The sequence below is a fragment of the Brienomyrus brachyistius genome, chromosome 7 (assembly GCF_023856365.1).
Source record: "Brienomyrus brachyistius isolate T26 chromosome 7, BBRACH_0.4, whole genome shotgun sequence".
NCBI lineage: Eukaryota > Metazoa > Chordata > Actinopteri > Osteoglossiformes > Mormyridae > Brienomyrus > Brienomyrus brachyistius.
In genome coordinates, this window is record NC_064539.1 from 2968387 (window position 1) to 2994984 (window position 26598).

At 40.3% G+C, this 26598-nt stretch overlaps 2 protein-coding genes across 8 annotated transcripts in view; one reads left to right on the top strand and one right to left on the bottom strand.

Annotated features, from left to right (window-relative positions):
* epb41l4a (erythrocyte membrane protein band 4.1 like 4A) overlaps positions 1-17031 on the bottom strand; it is a 70147-nt gene extending 53116 nt beyond the window's left edge. Inside the window, exons 1-4 of one of the 4 annotated variants that reach the window (XM_049019006.1) lie at positions 16733-17031; positions 16514-16563; positions 16049-16195; positions 5633-5737 (exon numbers count right to left, since the gene is read on the bottom strand). In XM_049019006.1, the coding sequence (XP_048874963.1) occupies positions 5633-5737; positions 16049-16147 (204 nt within the window). In that variant the 5' untranslated portion in view covers positions 16148-16195; positions 16514-16563; positions 16733-17031. Of the gene's footprint in view, positions 1-5632; positions 5738-16048; positions 16208-16513; positions 16564-16732 lie in introns of all 4 variants that reach the window. The other 3 variants (XM_049019008.1, XM_049019007.1, XM_049019009.1) reach the window with 3 other exon arrangements.
* A 1944-nt stretch (positions 17032-18975) lies between these two features.
* The window catches only part of apc (APC regulator of WNT signaling pathway), a 37029-nt gene continuing 29406 nt past the window's right edge, over positions 18976-26598 (top strand). For 3 of the 4 annotated variants that reach the window (XM_049018992.1, XM_049018994.1, XM_049018997.1), the window contains exon 1: positions 18976-19164. The gene's annotated coding sequence lies outside the window, so the exon portion shown is untranslated. Of the gene's footprint in view, positions 19165-26171; positions 26267-26598 lie in introns of those variants that run through there. The other variant, XM_049018993.1, reaches the window with a different exon arrangement.

Consider the following 26598-nt stretch of genomic DNA (forward strand, 5'->3'; position numbering starts at 1 on the left):
CAGTGTGCTACAGACCTTGTGCAGTACCCATTTAAAAATGCACCTCTGTTAAGCGTCCCAGATTTGTCAAGGAAGCCTACAAGACCACTGCAAGCAGAAAGAGCTGATGGATAATTAAGTTAACGAGCAGTTTTCCATTCAGCCTTCGCCGTTCCCGCCGAATTACTTCTATTCAGTAAATAAAAACCAGAGAGGAATATAAATGAATCTGAGGAAAGCAGAAAGTGGGACTTGGCATCCTTAATGAAAGCAAGCGGGCCAGACCCCACCTTCTCATTTACCTACTCTTTTAATGCTTAAGAAGCACCTAGCACCCACACAGGGCAGCCTTCAACAGGAATGCGGAGAACAAGGAAATGTAACTGAAAGAAGTGCTCAGGAGTCCAGCATGGGACTAGCACTGGGTAGAGAGCTATGCAGCACGATTTTCTCTTCAAATTGAATCAGCTTCAAGTTGGTCTGATGTTTGCTATGAAGTATAACAATAAGCAAATGATCAAACTGCACTGGAATTGTCTTATAAGTTATAAAATTTGAAATAGCCAGAGATAATAATTAGCAAAGCCATGCTCAGCATATTGATGTGTTAGCATGTGCCAACCGTGGAAACACAGATGCGGGGGTGGTCTGAGTTCTTTTCAGCTTATAGCAGACAGACCTGCCAGTCCACCACTTTCATTTCCATGGTGTCACGTTTCCAGTACCTTCCATTGTTACCCAAAGGCCTATATTTGGTTGCATTACCATCCTTGGTGCGCTTCTGCACACCATGGAGATTGCATCACTGCAGCATACATTACGATATGTAAACATTCAAGCTCACCCCACAAATGCATAGATGTATATACACACACTCCACACATAAACACGCACCTCACATACGCAGAATCCTACATGCATGCAAACTGCCCCATCTCTGCCACATACTGCTGTGTCACTGAGCAGTAATATATACACATACAGTATACAACAGCACAGAATACCAGCATAGCTACCATGAGTATATATGAGAAGCATTACATGCATAAAACATGCTATGCTATACCTGTAAGTTGTTTCATATTAGGGCTAATGTGTATTCAAGTTAACATTAAAATAACTTCGATAACTAAAATAAACAAAAAGCCACTGTCTGAATTAACTATCACACCTTTATAATAGTTGTTTATTAATTAGGTTACATTAACATCAAATTTTAGAAATAAATATTTGTTTTGTGTATCACTGAGGAGAAATAAAAAATAATTTAAATCATTTACATAAATTTACATGATTAGACTATGTGTGTGTGTTTTTCTGTGTTTTGTGTGTGTGTTTATGCGTGCGTGTAATTCCATATAGTTTATTCCAAAATTGCAGGCTGCTGTCTTACCTAATTTACATGGCTAGCTTGCAAATAATCCTCCCCCACAACTATTTATCTGTAGCAAATCTAATATCATTAAATAAAACATGATATAGCAAACTTACATCGTAGCATAATAAACAACACAATAAGAACAACTAATTTGTATCACTGCTGTTTGGCACCTTTATCACAGTATGACAAAAAATACATGCTAAACATGTTTTTAACTTTTAAAAGAACAAAATCACACTTTTAAACATTTGTCCATAATACACGGTATACATTCTTAAATTCTCATAGAATTGAGAAACATAAATAATTCTCAAAGAGTCATTTCACCTGAGAATTGAATTAACCTCCCATAGAGGATATTGTTCACTAGAATGAAAATTCCTGAAGAAATTTTGAGATGGGCCTATTTTGCTGACCACGGAAGAGCTGGTATTCCTAATAAACTGGCTGGGTTGGGCATTGCTTGGTGATTGGAATGATGTTGCTAGGTGGTTGCTAGCGTGCTTTTAGGTGGTTCCTAGCGTGTCAGTAGGTGTTGTTAGGGAGTTTGAAGGAAGTTGCTAGGTTGTCAGTAGGTGTTGCTATTGTGAACACAGGTGGTCGCTAGGGTATTGCTAGGTGGTTGCTAGGGTGTCAGTAACTGGTTGCTAGGTGGTTCCTAGGGTGTCGGAAGGTGTTGCTAGGGTGTGGGTAGGTGTTTGCCAGCTAGTTGCTAGGGTATTGCCATGCAATTCTAGATGGTTGCTAGGGTGCTGCTAGGTGGTTGCTAGGGTGTCAGATGGTGATGCTAGGGTGTCGGTAGCTGGTTGCTAAGTTGTTGCTAGGTGTTGCCAGGTGGTTGCTAGGATGTTGCTATACAATTCTAGGTGGTTGCTAGGGTGTTACTAGGGTGTTGGTAGCTGGTCACTATGCGTTGCTAAGTGGTTGCTATGCAATTCTAGGTGGTTGCTAGGGTGTTGCTAGGTGAGTACTAGGGTGTCGGAAGGCATTGCTAGGCAGTCAGTAGGTGGTTGCTAGGTGGTTGATAGGCGTTGCTAGGTGGTTGCTAGGGTGTTGCTATGTCATTCTTGGTGGGTTGCTAGGGTGTTGCTAGGTGGTTACTAGGGTGACAGAAGGCATTGTTAGGGCGTTGGTAGCTGGTTGCTAAGTCGCTGCTAGGTGTTGCCAGGTGGTTGCTAGGCTGTCGGTAGGCATTGCTAGAGTGTTAGCTGGTTTCTAGGTGGTTGCTAGGCATTGCTAGGTGGTTGCTAGGGTGCGCTAGGTAGTGTGTGGGTCATTGTGTTTGTGGATTGGACAGGAGCTTTGCTTCTATTTATTATTAGGCTATTCATTGCAATGAAAAGATCTATATTGCTCTACACATGGTTTTCAATGGCAGTAGTTAGGTATTGGCTAACAACAACCAAAGTTAGCATTCATTGCATTCCTAAGGGATTTTTAGTGTGCTTGACCGTGAATTGCATTCCCATGGTAACACGAAATGCCAACAAAAATAATAGCACACCTCACACCATCAAGAACTAACTTTTGATATATAGATTGCTTGGGTACACATTACGGTACGACCCGCATTAATTGCCAAAATTCACGGAAGAATAATAACCAAAAAATAAATAAAGTGTCACTAATCATTGCTAGGTGGTTGCTATGGTATTGCTAGGTGGTTGCTATGGTGTCAGAAGGTGTTGCTAGGGTATTGGTAACAGGTTGTTAGGGTGTTGCTAGGGTGTTGGAAGGCATTGCTAGGGTGTCGGTTGCTGGTTGCTAGGTGGTTGCTTTGCACTGATATGCGGTTGCTAGGGTGTTGCTATGCAATGCTAGGTGGTTGCTAGGGTGTTGCTAGGGCATTTGGAAGGCGTTGCTAGGGTGTTAGTAGCTGGTTGCTAAGGGGTTGCTAGGCATTGCTAGGTGTTGGGTGATGCGGCCTGAGGATGATTATTCTTGTAGCTGTGGCATGAACAGTGGCCGAATAGGAAAACTTTCACAGAAATGGGGGAGAAAGAGGGATGAAAGACGAGTGTGGGTTAGGTGGTGGTCATAAGGTGTTGGGTGATGAGGCCTGAGGTTGAATATCGAGTCTTGTTTGCTGTGGCATGAACACTGGCCTACTGGAAAAACTTTGACTGAAATGCATAGACGTGAATGGAAAAGAACGAGGGATGATAAATGTAAGAAAGGTCAAGATGGTGGTCATAAGGTGTTTGGTTATAAGAGTTGATGTTGAGAATCAAGTCTTATAGTTGTGGCATGAACACTGGACGAGTAGGAAAACTGAAATGCATTGAAATCAATGGGAGAGAACGAGGAATGAAAGACGAGTGTGGGTTAGATGGTGGACATGGGGGTGTTGGGTGATGAGGCCTGAGGTTGAATACTGAATCTTGTTGTTGTGGCATGAACACTGGCTGAGTGGAAAAACTTGCTTCTGTTTATTGGGCTATTCACTGCAATTAAAAACGATCGATCCATATTACTATTCACATGGTTAGTTAGTGCCCTGCGATGGGCTGGCCCCCCATCCTGGGTTGTTCCCTGCCTCGTGCCCATTGCTTCCAAGATAGGCTCTGGACGCCCCTGCGACCCAGTAGGATAAGTGGTTTGGAAAATGGATGGATGGATGGTTAGTTAGGTATAGGCTAATGCTAAAGTTAGCATTCAATGCATTCCCATGGATTTTTAGTGTGTTTGAGCGTAAATAGCGTCGCCATGGTAACGCATTCTGTAAAGAAAAGTAATAGCACACCTCACACCATGAAGGACTAACTTTTGATACATAGATTGCCTGGCTGCACGCTACGGTACGACCCGCAAGTTTTTTTAAGATGGAAATGCACGCGTTCCGTAAGGTGTACCGAGACTAACGATATGTCAGTTTGTCCATCTAAGCAAGCCCTATGAATTGGCATCACACTGAGCTCCATCCATTTCACGAGCTAAGCGCAAATTCAGAAAATGTAGTTTACTAGGTGAAGAGCAATGTGGGTCTCTTCATTGAAATGAATAGGCCCATAATAAAGTTTTTTTTGAATTTGAGAGGGAATTGCACGCGATCCGTAAGGTGCACAGAGACAAACGATATGTCAATATGTCTGGCTAGGCAAGCCCTACGACTTAGCACCGAAGTGAGTTCCGTCCATTTCAATGCCTAAGCGCAAATTCAGAAAATGTAGTTTACTAGAGGGGTGTGAGTGTGCCTTGCGATGGGCTGGCCCCCCGTCCTGGGTTGTTTCCTGCCTCGTGCCCATTGCTTCCGGGATAGGCTCCGGACCTCCCGCGACCCAGTAGGATAAGCGGTTTGGAAAATGGATGGATGGATGGATAGTTTGCTAGAGGTGTGTGAGTGTGCCCTGCGATGGGCTGGCCCTCCATCCTGGGTTGTTCCCTGCCTCGTGCCCATTGCTTCCGGGATAGGCTCCGGACCCCCCGCGACCCAGTAGGATAAGCGGTTTGGAAAATGGATGGATGGATGGATAGTTTACTAGGTGAAGAGTAAAATGGGTCTCTTCATTGAAATGAATAGGCCCATAATAAATAAAGTTTTTTTCGTCTTTGCGAGGGAATTGCACGCAATCCGTAAAGTGTACTGAGACAACCAATATGTCAATCCGTCCGTCTAGGCAAGCCCTACGACTCAGCCGCAAAATCAGTTCTGTTCATTTCAATGGGTAAGCGCAAAGTTGGAAAGTACATATCATTTACTAGGTGAAGAATAATATGGGCCTTTTCATTAAAACGATTAGATCCATAATTAACATGCAAAGACATTAGCAGAGACCTTTGCAGGCAAATTATAATAATTAATTCAAGTGAATATTTTTCTCCTCTCCTCACATTGCAGTAAAATGTGATTATTATTCATACAGGAGTATCTTTGTGTTTCTTTGTGTGCTTCTGACATGGCCTGTGACTTTGTAGACCTTGGAGACATCCCTTATAGCTCTTGTGGTGATAATGCCCTTCAGAGAGACATTTGCACTAGATAACTAGACAACCTTGCACTCTGCTTAACCTCTCTCCAGCCTCGGGGCAAACACAATCTCCTTCCATCTCGGGAGTGCCACACCTTCTCAAGAACATCTGACATCTCAACAATTCTGTAGCTCGTGAGAAGCTTGCCAGAGCCTCACAGATATCTCAGTCTTATCTTGTTCTTTGACTGCAATAAATTATGATCACATAAATGTTTACGTGCTCGCATGTGGAATAACTTGAAAGAAACTTTAAAAATTACAGGCGTCCTGTGGCCAGGTGCCTGGCTGAGCTCTTACTTACCGTCTGGTGGCTCAGGTCGCAGTATCTCAGGCCGAAATACTCTGTCTCCACCAGGTTAATGTGGCTGAAGACATGCTCCAGGACGACCAGCCCCTTGGTCGACTTCTGCAGGAAATAATATAGACATTTGGTCTGCTCACTGGGGGAAAACACATTATCTTTCCTAATAGGAAATGACATATATGTTTTGGAACCCAGTCCAGGGTGTTACCTAGCCTTATGCCCTGAATTGAGGGAATCAGCTCTGGGCTCCCACCATAATCTTGGAGGGGATAAACAGATGGAAGATGGATGGATAGATATGGATGGATAGAAAGGACAGAAATCATTACATGGTTGTTTTCAGTAAACCTACTATAGTAATTTGTAAAACAAAATCTTTTTAATTCAGAGAACAAATTCACTTATAACAACATAAGAAATTTACAAACGAGAGGAGGCCATTCGGCTCATCAAGCTCGTTTGGGGAGAACTTAACTAATAGGTCAGAGTTGTTAAAATCGTATCTAGCTCTGATTTAAATGAACCAAGGAAAAAATATTAACTGGTACATTGGGCGGAGTTTAATTCTGCTCCGCTTCTGACGTCATAAGCGGGAGGGGGCGTATCCTTTATTCTGATTGGTCGGGGGCTTATCTCTATATACCATACATGCTTATGCCAATGTTGCCGATAGGGGGACATATGGTTTGGGAGATTGCCGTTAAACTTTAATAGAATAAAAATACTACTGTATTTTATTAATGTGTTTTTTTATTAATAAGACCCTGTCTTATTATTTTACATTAACAGACGCGTTTCCCCAAAGTGAAGTACAAGTCGGGCAAATAACACATTACAAACACACGGCTCTCAAGGAGTCGAATAGGCATCTAGAATGACCTTCCAAGAGAAAGCCCAGGTATGAGTGTTAAGCGGTACTAAGGCAGGAGCCTGACATTTACCAAACATAGTAAGCTCTTACTAAGACGACTATTCACATCAGCTGAAAGTGAGACATTAAGAGCATTGGCACTGTTCAGTGTTTTGCACACTTAATGGTTAAAGATAGGTGCCTTAGCATCATCTGTGACACCGTAGGACCTGTCAGTGGAGAGCCGCCCCAATGATACAATAGAAATCTGAACCTGGAAGGAGATGGGACCTGAGGCTGTGGGAGGCCCCGGCAGAAGTGCTGAGCTTCCTTGCTGCTTATTATGTCAGTAAATCAGCACCATAACACCAAGCCGCCCCAAGCATAAGATCCATGGACTGGCAGTGGGGGCTCTGCCCCAACCCTGCCCCCCCACTGATAAGAGACTTCCAGCAGTTCGGAGGTGAGGCCACAAACCTAGGAATCCCAAATGCTATAATAAATCAGCCTGGTCACAGTGTCCCCTCAGCAAGCTAAAACAGCAAACTGACATTTACTTTCATTTCCATCATTTTATGTAATTCCATTACACAAAATTCTTTTGGTGTCTGGCATGAAAAGCCTACTAAAATCTGACCTGCCATTGGCATACAGAGATGAATGTTGTGTCCACAGGAACTTAACCAAAGAACCCGACTTAGAAGCAGAGGCAGCTACCAAGAGAGAACAGACAGGTCACATTCCCTCAGACACATCTTAATTAAACCGTTTATTCTTTATTCTTGACTTTCATTAGTTTACCAACAGTAATGATACAGTAGCATTTAAGTGGTCCAACTAATAAGTAGGGGAGTTATGAAAGACTTCAGGACAGTATATCTTGAGTCAGGGGGCTCAATGGACTTGCGTAAAATAAGAGTGTTTAGGTAATAACAGCTGTTTTCAGTGAATCACTGTATAGTATCTCAAAGTAGAGGACAGCTATTATTTTATGTATGGTATACAGGGAAAGCCATTCATTACTTGCTCATTATATATCTAGTGACAGCCTTGTGCACCTACAATGAACACTAGGACATTAAAAATCAGTTTATTAATGTTATCATCATAAAGGTCATTATTAGGTGCAGTGAAGTTGATGTTGACTTCTGGAGAAAAACCACAGCTCTAAGCCATGTTTTCAGAAGGAATACAAGGGCTAAGGAACACATTCAACCATGTCTATGGTAACTGGAGTTAAAACATGCAGCAAACAATTAAGCAGATGTGTGTGTGATTTACTAAGGTTGACATGTGGCTATTACAATTACCTTTAATGCCTGTTAAATAATGGTTTCATTTCAGATCTTTTGGGGGTGCATTTTGGCCAAATGCCACAGGCATTTTGCCACGCCCTCCCAACTAGCAGGGTAATGAACCAAGATCATTGTAGTTGACTTTGTGTGTGAGTATGGCAGGGCCACAATCTGTATTCTCAGACGAAATGGAAAATACTTCATCCTAAGATTTAAAAAGGAAGGGACAAATATTAGAATAAGGCAGGCAGTCATGTGTGTCTGCTCTACAAATATCCCCAAATGCCAAACTGGAATGGAATGGAATTCCACTGTTTCCAAAAGACAACACTACAAAGAGCACGAAGCCTGAATATAATAACAAATTAATTTGCCTTAATCCTTGGCTGTCAAAAGAAGTGAGACAGAGAGGCAGCCCACAGTCTGTGCTTTTACAATAAGGTCCCTTTCCAAGCAAACTTTGATGTCATGATCCTTTCTGAAAATCACGCCAAAGGGATGATTAGAACACAAGTGAATTCACAGAATAACTCAGCATTCCTTTGTTTGGGCCCCATTTGACCCTTTTCTATGAATTCAGACTGGTGGAGTTATACTACTGACTGAATAATGGTTATAATTGCAGGCACAAACAGTAACACGACCTAATGCAAGTCTTCACAGAGTGACCCCAGTACTCTAGTAGACAACAATCAAACAAGATATAATCATTACTTCTCACTTTGCGTGTGTATATGTATTCTGATGCGTACGCTGCTCTCCCACTCTCCTCTTTAACTCCCTAACCTCATTCTTTGAGTTATATGTTACGTCTACCTTCCACGGTGATCTTTGCACATTGAAATTCCAAAGACAAAAATTATCTTTCTATCCGTCTTTTCAGCATTGCTTTGTTAATTTGCTCCATGTAAAACATTGTATGAATACTGCTCTTGTTTCTGTTCACCAAAATTGAAGTATTAAAGGGATAAGCTGTCTCAAAACAAGGGAAACAATACCCTCACTGGCGAGAAGCATTGCTTCTACAGTAGGCTGCTTTTTTGCATTATGGCAGCAACACGTGAGCGGTTTTCTTGTGAAATCCCACACACCCATACACAGAGTTGGGTACTTCAGGTCCAGAGAGTAAAAGACCAGACCAACATTTTGTTTCAGCCAACTAGTTAAGCAAAAAGAGTCACAGTCAGAGTACTCAACTAGTTGGTTGAAACAAAATCTCAGTCTGGACATCTACCTCTGGACCTGAATTACCCAACTCTAGCCATAGGCCAGGCTAAGTGCTCAGTAATTTCCTATAGTCTTACACTTAGCCCAGTGACCATGGACAATATTCTGACCCTGCTCGGACAAATACAGGTAATTTTATTCCTCTTCAGTTTTGAACATGAAGATTTCAAATAGTGAGAACTCGCCGTGCCACTCGGGGGACATCCTGGGGCCCTTTCTGCCTGACCAAGGATCCCACCTCTCCGGAGAAATCCGTCACCCGAATGCAGACATTCTTTGCCAAGACATTCCTGCCGTGGCTTTTGTTCCAGTTTTCACCTGAATACATGAACTCATGTTCGTATTTGGCTTCGTGCAAACTGACATGGTGAGGTCATGTGCATGTGATGTTACAGCAGAAATCTTTTCTCCGGGCTTACACTCCCTTTGCCGAATAATATCCATGCAAAAAAACTATGAATTAGCAGCTATTGACCGATTAAACTACACAATTATATTACAGATATTTGGCAGAAAATGAATGCAAATGCTGGGAGTCCCATGGAAATATATGACTGACATTGTTTAGTTGCTGTCATATATGTTATACTAGAGTCAACAAGACAATTTATCAGCATAACTGTGTAGGTCTTTGCAGGCATTTTACCAACATTTCCCATGCGAGATTTATGTTATTTGGAATCATTGACTGAGTTTTATTTGTTGACATTATTCATTATGTATTGTATTAATTCTTATGGATGGACATTTATGCAGGAGACGAATAAAGAAATTATAGTTTGCAGATCTTGATGTGGGGAAAGCAAGTATTATTGTAACTGAAGAACTATCAGAGGTATCAGTGAGCCAGTGAAAGTGGAGGCACTGTGTGGCTCAGTGGGTCAGGAGGCCGTGCCTGTCATCAGAAGGTTCAAACCCAATGGGACACAGAGCAATTCGACTGCTGGGCCCCTGACCTTTTTTAGATAGATGTCTGCTAAAAATGTAAAATAAAACAGGAAGCTGTCACCAGGAAAGATGCTCATTCAGATGTGACAAGAATATGTGAAGCATTGATGAGATGCATACACATCTCATGCTGGCTGTCATTGGCCTGTCTACCTCCTGCTGACTGCCATTGGTCCAGCTGCCTCACATACCATTAACATTTTTTTAAAAAAAAGCAACCTGATCTCCCCCCACAGCCTTTTGTCCTGAGGGCAGGAGCCTCAAAGATTAATGACACAGTGGCCAACATGGCTGCTCACTCAACCCTAGCGACATCAGCTGTTAGGACAATGGGGGGAGGCACTCCTGTTGGCGACAGGAGGTCAGAGAGGTGGCTGAATGTGGCAAACACAGAGGGACGTTTGTTTCCAAACTGGCGGCGGACACAGAGACAGTGTGCGCCCGGCGAATTCACCCCCCAACCTCTAGTAAAACAATATCAGGGATTTTCATGCTATAACAAGGAACCTGCAGATATATTCATGTTCTGCTGTGTAATACAGTAGTGCTGCAATTATTTTTTTTAAAGAAGCGATTCAGAATGACAGCAAGCTAATCCAGACTGGTCAGACGTGACGATGCTGCAGATTTCATCTACAGTCCCTCATATCAAATTACAGCATTATAATGATTTCATGATGTATTTCAAATCCTCTTAGCGTGAAAGACAGAACTAGTCACACACTGACAAAGAAGTGACTTGCTAACCTCATTACAGATTACAAAAGTGGCAGTCAATATAAAAGCTAGGCCTGCCATTTCTCCCACAAAACAAACTCTAGTTAATTTGCCCATTATTGGTTTTGCAGGTAACTGAAAGCTTGTACATAAGTATTTTGACTAGTTTTGTATAGAATGCATTTACAGCCTTATCCAACCCAAATAAACACCTTCACTAGACCCAATGGCAGGTGAGTAAGATAAGATAAGAAAAAACTTTATTTATCCCGAGGTAAATTCTTTTGTCATATACATGCTCAGTGCAACAAGAGGAATAAAGGTAAGGTAAAGAGTTTAAAGGGAACAGAAGTAATGGTAATAGAAGTAATAGTGCAAATAACTATGAGTAATACTTTGAATTATAACTATATAAATACTCATACTCATAGTAGATGAGAGATGTCATGTAGCAATTAAATAGTCACACTCTGAGGTCACACTTTACATAGCAACATGTGTCCCCTACTGCTTATTATTAGTTCGCTAATGAATTATAACTTTTACCTCATCAGTGTCAATTCCTGAACAGAATTCATCTGCATTTCTATTTCAGCAGCAACATAAAATGCAGAATGATTAACGACCAGGTCTGCAGAACTGCTGTTTTTTCCATAACTTTTGTTTTCTCGTTTACCTGAGGCATGACATTTCTTTAACATACATACAAACATACATGCTCACATACATACATACAGATACATAGATACATACATGCATGCAAACAAATGCACATATACATGTACACTCATACATACATAAAGCATAAGCCATCCTTTGTCAATGTCCATGTTTTGTTTAGTTTTGAATATCTGAACTGGCAAAATGAAAAGGGATTTTCTCAGTATTTCTCAGTTTCTTTTAAGCCATCTTTGATGACTCATTAAGATGACAGATTGCACGTCTACAGCAACACACCTGAAGCACGTCTACAAGGGCACATCTACAGAGACACATCTACATTGGCATGCCTACAGAGACACATCTACATTGGCATGCCTACAGAGGCACATCTACAGAGGCACAGCATGTCTGCTGTTGCACACCTACAGAGGCACATTTACATAGGCACATCTACAGAGACATATCTACAGAGGCACGTCTACTGAGGCACACCAACAGACGCGAGCCCAATTCACACAGGGCTCCTTTCTCCCTGTGTCATCATGGGATTTTTTCTGAGTACCCCAGTTTCCCCCCCCTACCCCCCACAGTCTGAACACATGTGGAGGTTAATTGGTGTTGCCAAATTGCCTGAAAGTGTGAATGGTGTGTGAGTGTGTCCTTCAATGAGTTGGCGCCCCATCCTGGGTTGTCCCCTGCATTGTGCCCATAGGTTCTGGAACCCCTGTGACTCAGAATAGGATTACAGAAAATGGATGGATATTTCACAACAAAACATGGAGTAACCCTCTGTCAGAGAGCATGTTACTTAAAAATAGTATATTCTTCAATGTTGACACATACCCTATATGGACAAAAGTATTGAGACACCCGGCCATTACACCTACAGGAACTTTTATGACATCCCATTCTAAATCCATAGGCATCAATATGGAGTTGGTGCCCCCTTTGCAGATATAACAATTGTCACACTTCTGGGAAGGATTTCCACAAGATTTAGAGTGTGTCTATGGGAATTTTTGCCCATTCATCCAGAAGAGCATTTGTGAGGTTGGGCACTGATGTTGGATGTGAAGGCCTGGCTTACAATCTAAATTCTAGTTCATCCCAAGGTGTTTGATGGGGTTGAGGTCAGAGCTCTGTGTGGGCCAGTCAAGGTTTTCCTCACCAAACTCACCCAACCATGACTTTATGGACTCTGCTTTGAGCTCTGGGGCACAGTCATGCTGGAACAGAAAATGGCCTTCCCTAAACTGTTCCCACAAAGTTGAAAGCATAGAGTTGTCCAAAATGTCCAAAATGAGGAACCTTTAAGAATTACCTTCACTGGAACTAAGGAGCCTAGCTCAACCCCTGAAAAACAACCCCTTACCATTATCTCTACTCTATCTAAACTTTGCAGTTAGCACAATGCAATCAGGCAGGTAACATTTTTCTGGCATCCACCAAACCCAGACTCCTCCATCAGACTGCCAGACAGAGAAGTATGATTCGCTATGCCACAGAATACATTTCACTGGTCCAGAGCCCAGTGCCAGTGTGCTGTGCATCATTCCAGCCAATACTTGGCATTGCGCTTGATGATGTGAGGCTTGCATGCAGCTCGGCCATGCAACCACATTCCATGAAGTTCCTGCCGCACAGTTTTTGTGCTGGGGTTAATGGTAGAGGAATTTGGAACTCTGCAGTTACTGAGTCAATAGTAGGGAAGAAATTTCACGACTTATTGCAAAGGTGGCATCCTATGACAGTACCAAGCTTGAATTCACTGAACTCTTCAGAACAACCTATTCTTTCACAAATGTTCGTAAACCTGACTGCATGGCTAGGTGTTTGATTATATACACTTGTGACAATGGGTCTGAATGAAACAGATGAATTCAATAATTAAGAGGTGTTTCCCATTACTTTTGTCCATACAGTGTAAATCCAACATTTAAAAAATACTTTGTCACAAATTACTTTTGCCATTTAGGGAAAATACTATTTTAAAATATGGATTAAAATACATTTGGGATACTTTTTTACAAGTCACTTGTCATCACTTAAAAATATAATTATTCAGGTGCGTTATATACAAAGGCTTAATAGCACAAACTGTCTGACAGCAGTGATGCTTTTCTTACATAAAAAGAAAGATTATGAAACCTGTTTATAGAAAGAATACAGATTTCAACATTGTCTGCATTAACATATGAAGTCATTCTCCCCTCTGGCCTTTCTTTCAAGACACTGTGTGCGAAACTATTATATTAAGTAGATACAAGCATAAGGAACAGCTTCACCTGTTACCAGGTGAGTTTAGCCTAATGCTAAGTTTAGCCTCTTGCCTGACCTTGACAGATCCTTGGCTTACATAGCCATACAGCTTTCTCCGTAATTGTAAGGGGCATTTCATGTCACTAAATGTAATTAAATCATGTTACTTAACTCTTGGGTAATAAAAGTAAAGCCTGATAAAATCTTCAGGAGAAAAAAAATTGACTTTGGGACCATTTATAGATCATTCTGCTTTATGCACTATTCTGATTGGTTGGACACATATATATACTGTATGCACTGATACTTATATATTTCAGGTTTCCAATGAGGAAAACAATGAATAGTTTGTATACCATCCCTAAGCAACAAATCAAATATAGCAACACCTGTTCACTCTAAAAATATGAAGGTCTACAGAAAACTCTGTGGTCTTCCGACAGCTACTAAAGTGACCCTTGTCTCAGCCTAAGTAACCTATAATGCTATTTGATATTCTGATGGGGGATGAAGTACCTCACAGTGATGCTTACCCCACGGTAATACTCTATATACTGGGACAGATCCTGCTAGAATTAGTTATGATACTACTATAATAGCACCATTTGGACAACAAAATCAATGACTGAAATACTCAAATAAAAACACATTATAATAAGTATTCTTTTGGCTTTAAAATTGAGGTATCTGTTTGTACGGTATTACGCTTATGGCATCATAAGAAACTCACTTGATAAAAGATAATAATGTGTGAGTAATGTAAAGGTAAGGTCTAAGTTGAGGCCTGATATCGCTTAGAAGTGCCCATTTTTTTAGAGGAAAGCCTCTAGACAAACAGGAAACTGCTTGCACACACAAGAGTACATTGGCGTCTGACTCCTTCCCTGTTGGCTTTATCTAAAGGCACATGGAATTTATTGTATTTACGTGGGTGTATGCTTAGCTGGAGAAGTAATACTCCTCACAGATACTGTGGTAAGGCAGATTCTGAGACACACGTTACAGGTTACATGTCTGTGCTCACAGCCACCTGCTTGATATGTTAATGAGAATTAATTAAGAACTAACAACTTACTGTATAGTGACATGAATATACAACACTATCCAAGATGCACCCTGCCCCCTTGACCTGTGCCTCCTGGGAGAGGCTGTATACTCATAGCAGATCTGTACTGGATAAATGGTACATGGATGCATGGATGGATGGATGGATGGATGGATGATCATGCAATAAGACAAAAGGTCTCCCAAACCTCACAAGTGTCTGGCTTTATGACAGATAGATAGATAGATAGATAGATAGATAGATAGATAGATAGATAGATAGATAGATAGATAGATAGATTGATAGATAGATAGATAGATAGATAGATAGATAGATAGATAGATAAAATATTGTTCACTGTGGTTGTTATATGAAGTTCACATCTGTCAGCAGCCTTTCACAAAATCACACATGAAAAACATTAGTTTCATAAACACCTTATACAACATTTGGTTTGAATTCTGTCTGCCAAAGTCAAGCCCTGCTGCACTGCGCCCTATATTCACCCACCAAATGTATCCTTTAGGCAGACAATAGGGAGTGGTGGTACTACAAAGAGTCCAATTTCAAAGTTCAGAATTGCTGGAAGGGGCTGGAACAACCAGGAACAAGAACGATAAAAAGATTTGTCATCAAACATGAACATAACTGAAGCAATGTGATATTTATAGGAGAATTACCTGCTTAATTTGGTTAAATTAATAACCAGTCAAAAGATTGATGTACAATTTTCACTTTTAACAAAAAATGTCTTCTGAGCCAAATATCCAAGGCAGCTATTCTAGGGTGCGTTTCCCAAAAGCTGATCTTATCAACTTACAAGGTTGGACTGATTCAGTTGCATTGTTCCAACTATGTTCCAACTACTGCTTTTGGGAGACGCACCACTGAAACGTAAAAAAAGAGTCATAAATTCCAAATGTGTTAAAAATATGAATTCAAGATATTCTATGTTTCAGAACTTAAGTATTCTGTCAGGATAGCCTGAATCAAAATGCATAAAAAATATGGTATTTTTTCACATTCACTAGACTATTACATTATTGATTTTAAATTGCTATAATTCAAAGTTCTTAGCAATTCTTATTGCTTAATGGCCTTTACTACTCCTGAATTGTGATTATCTCCTAATTTTAAACAACAAAAAATATCCGAATTAAAAGATTAATAGAATGTTTGACGTCTGGCATAAAAAGGGAAATATGTGTTGGCAGGCTTTTCCTTTAATAAAACATATATAGGTTAAAAAATACATCAGGATTTGTTAAAAAGCTATGGGTTATTAATAAATTTCCGATTAGTCAAAACCGTTTACGCTCGACGTTCACGACACAGACAAAAAATGCCGTTTTCGTCATAATTTTTAAGTATACGGCGACAAGTGCCTAAGATTGAAAACAAATGCTCACCTTTATTCCTTGTTGCTGAGTAGTCAACGTCAGTTTACTTTCATCCAAAAGTAAAACCTCGCAGTAAAATTCCTCTTGAGTAGCACAGAAACAACTCATTTCGAAACAAAGTGGATTCGGGCTGTTTTTAATGCACTGAGGAGGCACCTGCAAACCCCCCTCCCGAAGAAGTAAATAAAGACAATAATAAAAAATTAAAAAATGCTGCTTCCTTGTCGTAGACTCATAGTTATTCACAGCTATATGTCAGCTTTGTATATCTAGCGATTATTCTGAAGTTCTTTCGTAGTCTACTGTGTTTATGAAACGGCGGACAGTGGAAAACTCTATTCCGTTCGTATAACTTTACAAAACACGCACGAATCTAAATACAACCCGTATCGATATTTAAATGAATTTCCATATTGTAATTTTTGCTACGCTGATACCAATTAAATAACTACAGCCGTATTTCTGTATTCCTACCTTACAGAAATTCTTTGTCTTAACTTCAGCGGAACATCCAACAAATCCCCCTGCAATTATGATATTTTTCACAACGCAGCACCAGAATATCACCTCCCCTGCTTTTATTTACTGCCAGATTAATGTTAACAATGTGTTTCCGTTTTTCTCCGTTAAGATGATGTCGAAATTTCTCAAAAAGTCATTATTCTTTATCCCATCGGCACATGGGTTCCCTACCTTAATACACCTCGAAGTCGGGTAGATCGCTACATTTCGCACGGAACGAAACAGAATTATTTAAAAAATATCATCCAGGCGTTGTATTCTTGCGAGTATGAAAAGCGCTCGTCCGGGTCATAGATCCGGAGAATAATGGTCATGGAGGATCCCTCTTCTGTATTTCGGGTATGCGTGTTGCTAAGAAGCGGTGCCCGTCTCCCTGGACTGCATTTCCTCGCACCCTGACCCCGCCTTCGTGGACTCGGACACGGCGGACTTCAGTGGGATAGATCGCGCCGCCACCTGTCGGGGACTACAGGACCACAGGGGGAGTACACGCTCGCTGTATGTTTTCCGCCTCATTAACTCACGAATATACAGGTTGAATATACGGTGCACGTTTGACAATAACATAGTGCAAGCAGTGTGCCATTATGTTGACTCGTTTAACTTGAGAAATAAATTGGACAGATGGATGGCCGAGCAATTTAGAAGTTCAACTGAAAGACAGGAAGATGTAATAAAAAGATTTAGATAAAAAACATTCAGTAGTCCGATTAAAACATAACCTAAACACAGAAATAAACTGCAACAGAGTACACCAGTAATTAATTGTAGTCACCCATTATTAAAAAATAAACCTCTTTCCATCCTCTCAATATCAACATACCTCGTTTTTCCATTACTTCAGTATTAATATACATCCCAAGCACTTCTTTCCCACGTAACCAAGGTGATTTATGGCTTATAAGGGGGCTGGCCCACTATCTCCTTGCCTGGGCATATTACTCCCCCTATCGGCCATTTCATGTCAGCGGCTCACTGAATGTATATTCTGCAATATTTTTATATGTGTAAATATTCAAATTTCCAGTTCTAAATATCAAATTAATTATTTAGCTAACAATTCCAACATGACTACAATGAAGACAATACACAACAGTACCAGGGTTAGTAGATAAGTTGTGACTAACAAAAACAAATAAAGCTAAATGAAAATATGAAAACATTTTATTAATTGTCTTCGCAGACAAAATAGAAATTCATTCCCAAAATCTATACCCAATGCAAAAGCTTTGGCTCCAGTTTCTAACCAGTGTTTTTGCAGAAATGCACTGTATAAATGGGGCTTTAGGGCCTGGTGACCAGCTTAAATCACATTCATCTACATTAAAAAAGTGTATTCTGAAATGCTGTTTGCTAAGATATTTCAATATCATGTTATTTTCTTGTGGACAGAAGGTTTTTTAAAGCATAACTGAAGTGTTTAAGTACTAAAGAGATAAAAAAGAGACTTCCTGGAGAACAAAGTAGGCATTTTTGGTTGATGTTTTCAGTTCTGTAACTTCATTTTCTATTTACGATATAGACATATGAGAATTGGAGGTACTGTAAAACTGGGCAGAATCACATCACCCGAGGAAGGTGGTGTTTAGCACAAGAAACAAACACCAGTATATTCTCAAAAGTCATTCAGATATGTTATGCTACATTTATAATTTAATGCTTGAATCTGCAAAATGTGCCATTGTATATAAATTATCCATATATAGGATGCTTGTACTGAGCTATTTATGGAAACTCCTAGGACTCTCCGGTTTTGCTAAATCAGGTGGAAATTGGTGACCTTTCTCATTGTGACATTTCGCATATTATGTTTGAGGCAGTTACAGAGTAGCTCATCAAATCATGTTTCTGCTCTGTGTGCGTAAAGTTTGCATGGTTTTCCTATATCATATGGGTTTTCTCTTGTATTGTTATCCAGTTAATATAACAGTTCTCTCTGTAGTGTCCATAGTGCGTTAGAGCATCCCCTTCAGGATGCAACCCTCGATGATAAGAGACTGGAAGCTGGTTGGATAACAGTAATCCAGTTCGTGGCCTGGGTTCTGTACTACGAAGCTAGGTTACCAGCTTATCGGGGTAACTTGTCGGATTTAAGGTAGTCTGGGCAAAATATAAGTAAAAAAATATTTAGTCCATTTAAACTGTGGTACCTTAAATCGGACAAATTACCCTGATAAGCCAGTAACCCCACTTCGTAGTACAGGCCACTGGTACTATTGAACACAGGTAGAACAAACGCCCCTCCTTTGTGTTGAATTTGCTCTGCAAAAAATAAAGCGCTCAGTTTACTTGTCTGTCCCAGAATTATCAGTATTTTGATTGTTAGGAGGTCCTCTGATTCCAGATCAGCCATAAGTGACCCTAGGGCATCTCTACATTTCCAGCGCATGCGCGCTGGCTGGCAGTTCACACAATATGGCGGGCCTGAGGATGGCGGCCGCCGCTTAGGAACACCGGAGGGAGACAAAGAAAGAAAAGTTTTCACTTGTCTCTATCCATGACTGTAATTGGCGGAGGGGAGAGGTGTCCCCTCGAAATTAGTCTGATGTGGATTTTTAATTTGGCGATATCTTCGGGAGTACACATGTTGAGCTACGAATAAGGTAAATACTGATTTTGTGTGAAACAGCCCGAAGTGCCCTTTAACCGTGTTAGCTAGCTGTAGTGAATAGTTGCTGCCTGTCGGCTAACAACACTTAGACAAACTTTTTAAAACAAAAATATCGCTGGTAGCCACGTCGACGGGTTTACCTGTCGACTGGATAGCGGCATATTATGTTTAACACTGGCTCTCCAGTCCAACTAAACCACCTTAATACTAACATCAGCATGACAGCCTATTAGCTTATTTAGACTTAGATATTCAGTATTTAAATTCTCGGCAAAGCCTTCTGCAGAACAGTGTACATACGCATACACGTTAATCGATAGTTAGCTTACCGGGCGCTGTGCCCCGGTGTTATTGTAAAATGTAAGGCTGCTTACAGTAACCTTTTATTATAACGTTATGAAATCACCGTCCTCTGTTGTATGTGTTTGTTTTTTGGTTTCTGCTGAAGTAAAAAGCAGACAATTTGAGGACAGGCTGCGTAATGCCGCGGCCAGGCTGCAGCGACAAAAGCGGCGTTTGTTTCACAGAAATGTCTGCTTTCCCCGGTCTTTCCCTGTCTCCCCCTGTTATCTATCTCCCTAAAATTTCAAGCTCCCATCGTTTAAATGCCTGTGCCCTGCGACGCATCGATGGTAATGTGAGGGCTAGCTGTAGGTGATGAGATGGGCATATAGGATTGAGAAAACATAACAGCTAACTTCTTGAGGAGAAATTGCCCAGTAATTATGTTGTAAGTTTGCAATGGAAATTGACTCTGCTTTTGTTTCTAACTCGAAGTTTTAGACATTCTACAGCAGTGATTGATCTTATCCACCAGTGTTAGTGATTGATGAGGGTGAGCGGATTTTCATGTTTTGCATTCCAGCACAGGGTTTCCTGATGTGATTTTTTTGGCTGGTGGAGGCAGATGTTAGGGTAATTGTAATAGTTCTTGGTTACCCAAAAGTTGTATAACTTAAGTTAATGGCTTTTCTCTAAGGACATTTTTTTGTATCTCATTTATGGTGCCGTGTGTTACATACACATGAAAGACAGTACACAGTGAAAAAACAAAATAATACAGAACAAAACTGGCAACAATAACCAACAAACTATAATGTCATAAGATAAAGATGAAATTTGAAACAATCCTTGACAGACTGGCTTGAATCCCTGCTTGAGTCAGATTTGCCACCCTGCCTCTCTTATCAGCCTTTTTTTCCTTTAGCTTTGGTATATTAGACATTTCTGATGACTGCAACATCTGTGCCCAACTCAATTCTTCACATTTTTTTATTTTTCATTATGTAACATTTTCAAGTCACATTTATGTGAATTGCTGTTAAATAATCAACCCCAGCAAACACACCTATATTAGCCCAAATAGGGTGTTTCTAGACCTATGTGTGTGTTTTTTGTAGATTTTGGGAACTGGGTTTTGAGTTTGGGGGCTGGTGTTCCACTGCAAATTATGGGCCAGACACTTGCTTACATCTCAGGCAGGCTGTAACTTGACAATATCAAACTCATACTTTAAACTGAAAGCTTTTATTAAAATGACTCTGGAAAAGTGTTGTAGAGTGACCCGCAAACTTTAATATTAAATTTCTCAGTCTGTGCTTGGAGTCTTGCGTAGAAATTTAGTATGCAGTTGAAGAGCAGAGCCTGTCTTGGGATTTGCACTGGCAGCCTTCAGGGTTGCAAATGTGTTCTCCTAGCCATGTATTTAAGCAGTAAAACTGCATTGGCCTAAATCCATTGTGGGGAAACGGTCAACTCTCTATCAACCTGCATAATCTTTTTAAGTGTGTAAATTAAACTTCATATTTTTCTGCATGTGTTGTATTGAAAAAATGACATTTTACTTATTTGTTGTCAGTGATTTTATAACTTAAACATGCAGTGTGAGGTTGAATTATGTGCAGTTTTAGTGAGACTCATGCTAAAGTTGATTGCTACAAAGTGGTGCCACTTTAGAATAGGGGCATTTGGTATAAACATTGATATCAGAAAAGTACCAATTTGCTGTAATATATAATTAAATATATAATGAAAATGACATATATAGGAAAATTGAGGTATCTTGTTCTCCAAGTTTGGTATGATGTAAATTAAAGTGCTTTTTTTGGGTGGGATTTACTATTTTCCGAACATTAGTAGCAGCAATAGACTGTTTGCATTCAGGCATAAGTGTTTTAGCTGAAATCGAGCATGGTGCTACTACATACAAGTAATTACATTTCCTGTTTTATTTTAGGTTAATTTCAATTGCATGGAGCATTTTTATATTCTTGAATCCTTTTGTTTACTATTTTGTCCTCTGTTTAACGTGTGTTGTAATTCCTGGGAAAAACCCAGAATATATAACAAAAAGATTCTTTGTTCATTGAAGTTCAAGCATAGCCCTCCTTAGGCCAAAAGAATGTTGTAGGTGGAGAAAAGACTTGTGTAAAAGTGTGTTCTCAAAATATGTCGCAGGATTTAAATGTCTCCCTCCCGTTGCCAGGAGCTTCAGCCCTGGATAGGATCCAACGAACGTTTTCCCACATAAATTGGGAAATGTGTGAGGAGTGTTAGGAAAAGGAACAAATGAGGTCAGGCTTGAATGTCTGTCTCCAGTGTCTTTCAGAAACGTCCACATTTGCATGAAAACGGCACAAATTCAGGTTTTCTTTTCTGTAATACTGCCGATGCATTCAGGAGATTAATTGCATTACTTGTACTATGATTTAATACTACAAGACGCTGGTCTACACAAAGACTGGCATTTGACACTTCCAGATGGGAAGCACAGAAGCCCTGCAAGTGGACTGGGCTCCCTGTAACAGTTTGGTTTAATTTCTCTATAAACACTTCTTGCTGAAACTGGGGGTTGAATCACTTTGAGCGCTTTTTCACTGTACCAGGTACTGTACTTTTGGTACTTCAAAAAAGTATGGTACTTCAAGGTGTTGGTTTTCCACCGGCGTAAACTCTGGTACCGCCGCTGAATGACATCACAACACCAGGTGAGGTATTTTGTATTGGTCTTTGTCAGTCACGTGTCTGCACTGTCTGACACGCCCCCATTTGAAATTTGGGGTGTATCGTGGATGTAAACACATTTGGTTAACAAACTTAATATTTCATATTCAGTGTGTTTTTTTTTCTCCACAAAAATGTAATGTTTTATGTAATCAGTAATAAGCAATTTTCATGATCAAAACAGGCATTGGTTTGTCAAGGCATAGTACACAGTAACAACCTTATCTAGCATTGTGGCTTATGTCAAGCTCCATTCCTGGGGGGCTGGACCCCTGTGTAGCTTAGCTCTTTCCCTGTCCCCACACAAATGATTCAGCTCAAGAGCTGTGTGATAATTAGCATAAGGAGTTGAATCAGGTGTGTTAAATGAGGGAAACCCCCAAAATGTGCAGTGCTCCGGCTCTCCAGGACTGGAGTCTGATACCCCTGACATACATGCACTGATAAACGTGTCATTACAGTTTTGCTGTTTACTTTTGTCTTTAAAAAGCATTAACTCTGTAATGCTAGTTTAACACGAACAGAATAAACCATTTCTGCTACCCTCCGTAGTGAGGCTAGCTTGCTAGCGTAGGTTAACCAATGTGAAAATACCAATTTTAGAAGACAAAAATGCATATTCAGTAATATTACTTAAATAAAACATCTTACTTAACTTTATGAAAATGCCGAACGCAAACACACACTAAGGGAGATATCGTGTTGAAAGTGATCTCCTTCCGTCTCATTGCTGCGACCCAGGCCATCCGACACCTCTTCATTACCTCCTCTACCTGCTGTCTATATCCTCTTTTCCAGGTGGGAAACCGAAAAAATCTCATGTTGTCATCCACCTTTCTGCCATTTCTACCATGTGTCAGCCTTTCACATAGTACGAGTGTCCCATCTTTCCAGAGATAATGCCGGACGCAAATGCTCGCACTTGTATACAACCAAAATGGTGATTCAACCCACAATACACTGCGGCTATAGCAAGTGTGATATCAGCTGACAAAGACTGATTGAAAATATTTGAAAAATGGCTACACTATATTATGGTGTTTGATGATGTGCAATATTAATACCATCATTTCATGTTATGCACATGCAATTTTCACATTGGAAGGACTGTGATAACTGAGCTGAGATCAGGCTTTTTCATATTTTTCTGTTTTCTGGAAATTATAATGTAGGGGGTAAAAGTTTTGCTAAAATATTTTTACTTTGTCATAGGAATCAAAACTTGGCAAGCATTGCCATTTTTGTGGTTGTTCCTTTTCAAGATTATGTAGTATATGATTAAAAAATTAAGTTTACCGCCACTGCACGTGCATGACCTGTACATGTACTTTTCAAGATAATCATAAACATTTTCATCCTTGCTGTTTAACTTTTAAGAGTTTGTACGAGATTTATACTTTTTTGCTTTATAAGAATCCCAATATTTATTATAACAAAATCACATCACAATATTGGAATTTTTTCCAGTACAGCAAATATTTGTTTCTTGTCATGCCATACAGATCTTCTGATTCTTCCAACCTCGCGAACGTTTTGCCCAGTGGCCCACGCAACCCATAATCCGCCCCTGCCTCCGCCACCAGTGTGTGAATGTGTGTATGAATGGGTGAATGTGAGGCATGAAATGTAAAGCGCTTTGAGCACTCGTAAGAGTAGAAAAGCGCTATATAAAAGCAGTCCATTTAATTGGTTGGATTTTTCTTTTTTTTTTTAAACCAAAAATAATTATTTCCTTCTAGAAACCTTTGTTTACACCTGAAACTCTTTAGAGTAAAATTTGAGGGCATCCATCATGTTTTTATGGTTGTCTACATTGCAAACGGCTAACTTTACGTCTTTGTCGGACACTTTGAAAAACTTCCAGACGGGAGAACTCGTGTTGCCGCTGGTAAGCTCCGCTTTGCTGCTGTTTACCTGTGCGCTGTGCATGCACGTGTCAAAAAGTCGCGCAAGTAATTTACGTCAAGTGATCGGCTTTTTTAATCGGTGCTTTTGGGGTTCGCCGATCAAACTATTTTTAGCCAATATCGGCCGATCATGATCGGTGGCCGATCAATCGGAGCATCACTAATTTTAATGTGATTGGCTGGCTGGCACTGGTTACTTGAGGTATGCGACAGCTAAAGGAGTCTTAAAATGTGATTTCCAGTTCCAAAGGATGTATTTCAATTGTGGCTGAATGTCTCATTTTCCTCAGCAGCTGCCGGCGGTATGTGTAAGAGAATGTACTCTGTTGTGTGAACCTTTTAAAAGTTGATTAATCATTGCTTATTCTGTTTTAGAAATACTGATTTATTTCTTTATTCTATTGGCTTACGTATTCTGAGAATTATAACAGGAACTTTGTTGTATAATGTGTGTGTTGTAAATGTTTAATTCTTTCTGGCCTTGAGTAGTACAGTCGAACCTCGTTACTACGTACAAGACGGGATATCAAAAATATGTACGTTATAAGCATAGAACGTTGTAACCACTTAGTGCAAGATGGATGAAAGAACTCACGAAATATCCATATAAATGATAAAACTTTAATAGAACAGACTCTTAAATTGACTACAAAACAAACGAACACATTATTACTTGTTAAATAATTCGACAAAGCTCATTTGGATCCTTGAGATTTTCCTTAAATTACTCACGATTACTTGGGCCCGGCCGGCGATAAACGGCAACGAAATTACACAACGGCTGGTCAAAATGGATTTTTAAAATAAACATTTGCATCCAAATTGGCATTTGGCCTGAAAATATTAATGATATTATGATATTAAATCATAAAATCCTTTACTTCCATTATTATTCTGAATTCACAATTACCGGCATGACTGGTATTTCACAAGGTTTAATAAACAAAGAATACGCACACAACACTTAACAAGCCATTACTACGCAGTCCAATAACGATCGGTCAAGGCAACTCATTTAATGCGGGAAGTTACAACACAATAGACAAATGTGCATTGTCGGGCGAAGATCAGGTAGATACAGGTAGATGTAGCGACACAAGTTGTGGTGGGCGGGGAGATCGCTGTACGTTGTAACGATGGCTAGTTTTCGTATTTTCTTTAGAAATTGGATGTTGTATCGAAGTTTATGCTGTAAGGGTGTACGCTGTAAACAATGGTTGCTATTGGAATAATACATAGGCTAAAAACGGGAATTAGAAACCTGTACGTTGAAAAGGTGAAAACGTTGTATCCGGGGTACGTAGTAACGAGGTTCGACTGTACTACTGTTTATCGATAATGTTATACTGAGAATAACTGCTTGTATTTACTTCTGTTTGTATATGGCTCAGTAATTCCTCATTACATAGTTTATTAAATTTTATTAGAATGAATTTTTTCTTGAAAATGACTGTAGTAAACTGTCCTAAGTAATACAGTCTACATACATGTGACAGCATTTGGCTTGGTCCTCAGTTGCTGTTGGTCGGTCAGACTTCGGGATTCTGCATCAGACCTTGCTGGAAGCAGCCTTGAGGCCCTCTGCTCATGCGTCAGCAGGCCGGCTATCCCCACGTGTGCATTTAAGGTTGATCCCCGTTCACAGGGTTTCCTAATATTACCTTCCTCGGTATTCCTGTTCACAGATCAGTACCGACGCTCTCTGTACTATGAAACTGGGTTATTTTTGACAGGAAGACACATAGAAAGAAAAATCCTTAGCCCAAACTGGGCCTCAGGGAAACATTCAGACTTATTTGGCATGAATGGTTGGTGCTCAGTAATGAGAGTAATGTCTCAAAAACCTTTTTTTTTGGGAAACACAATGGTATTTGTTGACTCTTTCATTTTCCCCTGCAGCGTGACCTTCAGGCTGTACTTGTCATTAGCCTGGGAGAACACACACCTACACACACCTGTACACACACACACACCCTTGCTTCTGAGATGTAATTGATTTTAGGAAGCAGCTGTGTAATCGCCTGGAAGCAGGCCAATCCGCATTGGCCACTGCACTATGTATTTAGATTACTCTGCTTTCTGATTGGTCTGGATGGTAACCATGTGACGAGTGGCTGGGTAGGGTCTTGCTCTGACACATTGAACGAGAGAAGGAATGGATGCTGATAGAAGCACTGAAATGGGGTAGGTTTGCATTTCAAGAACTAGCTAAATATATCTCTTTGTGTGCAGTCTTATAAGCAAATGCCTCTGATGAGGTAGAATTTTGAACATTACGTTTATGTTAGTGTCAGAGCTGGGCTTTTTAGTCCTTTGTCTCCAGGGATGTGAATGGGAGTTAGTGGAGGGTGTGGGGGATGTGCCTGTTTGCTCTTTATCTATGAGCCGCTAAAGAAATGATAAAAGGGTGCATTGTGCTTTAGGGGAAAGAAAATACCAGGATGGCCAGAGTGGGAGAAAAGCTGCTAGTGGCCGCCAGTGTTACGGCGGTGTTTTAGTTATGGTGTGAAGGTTCA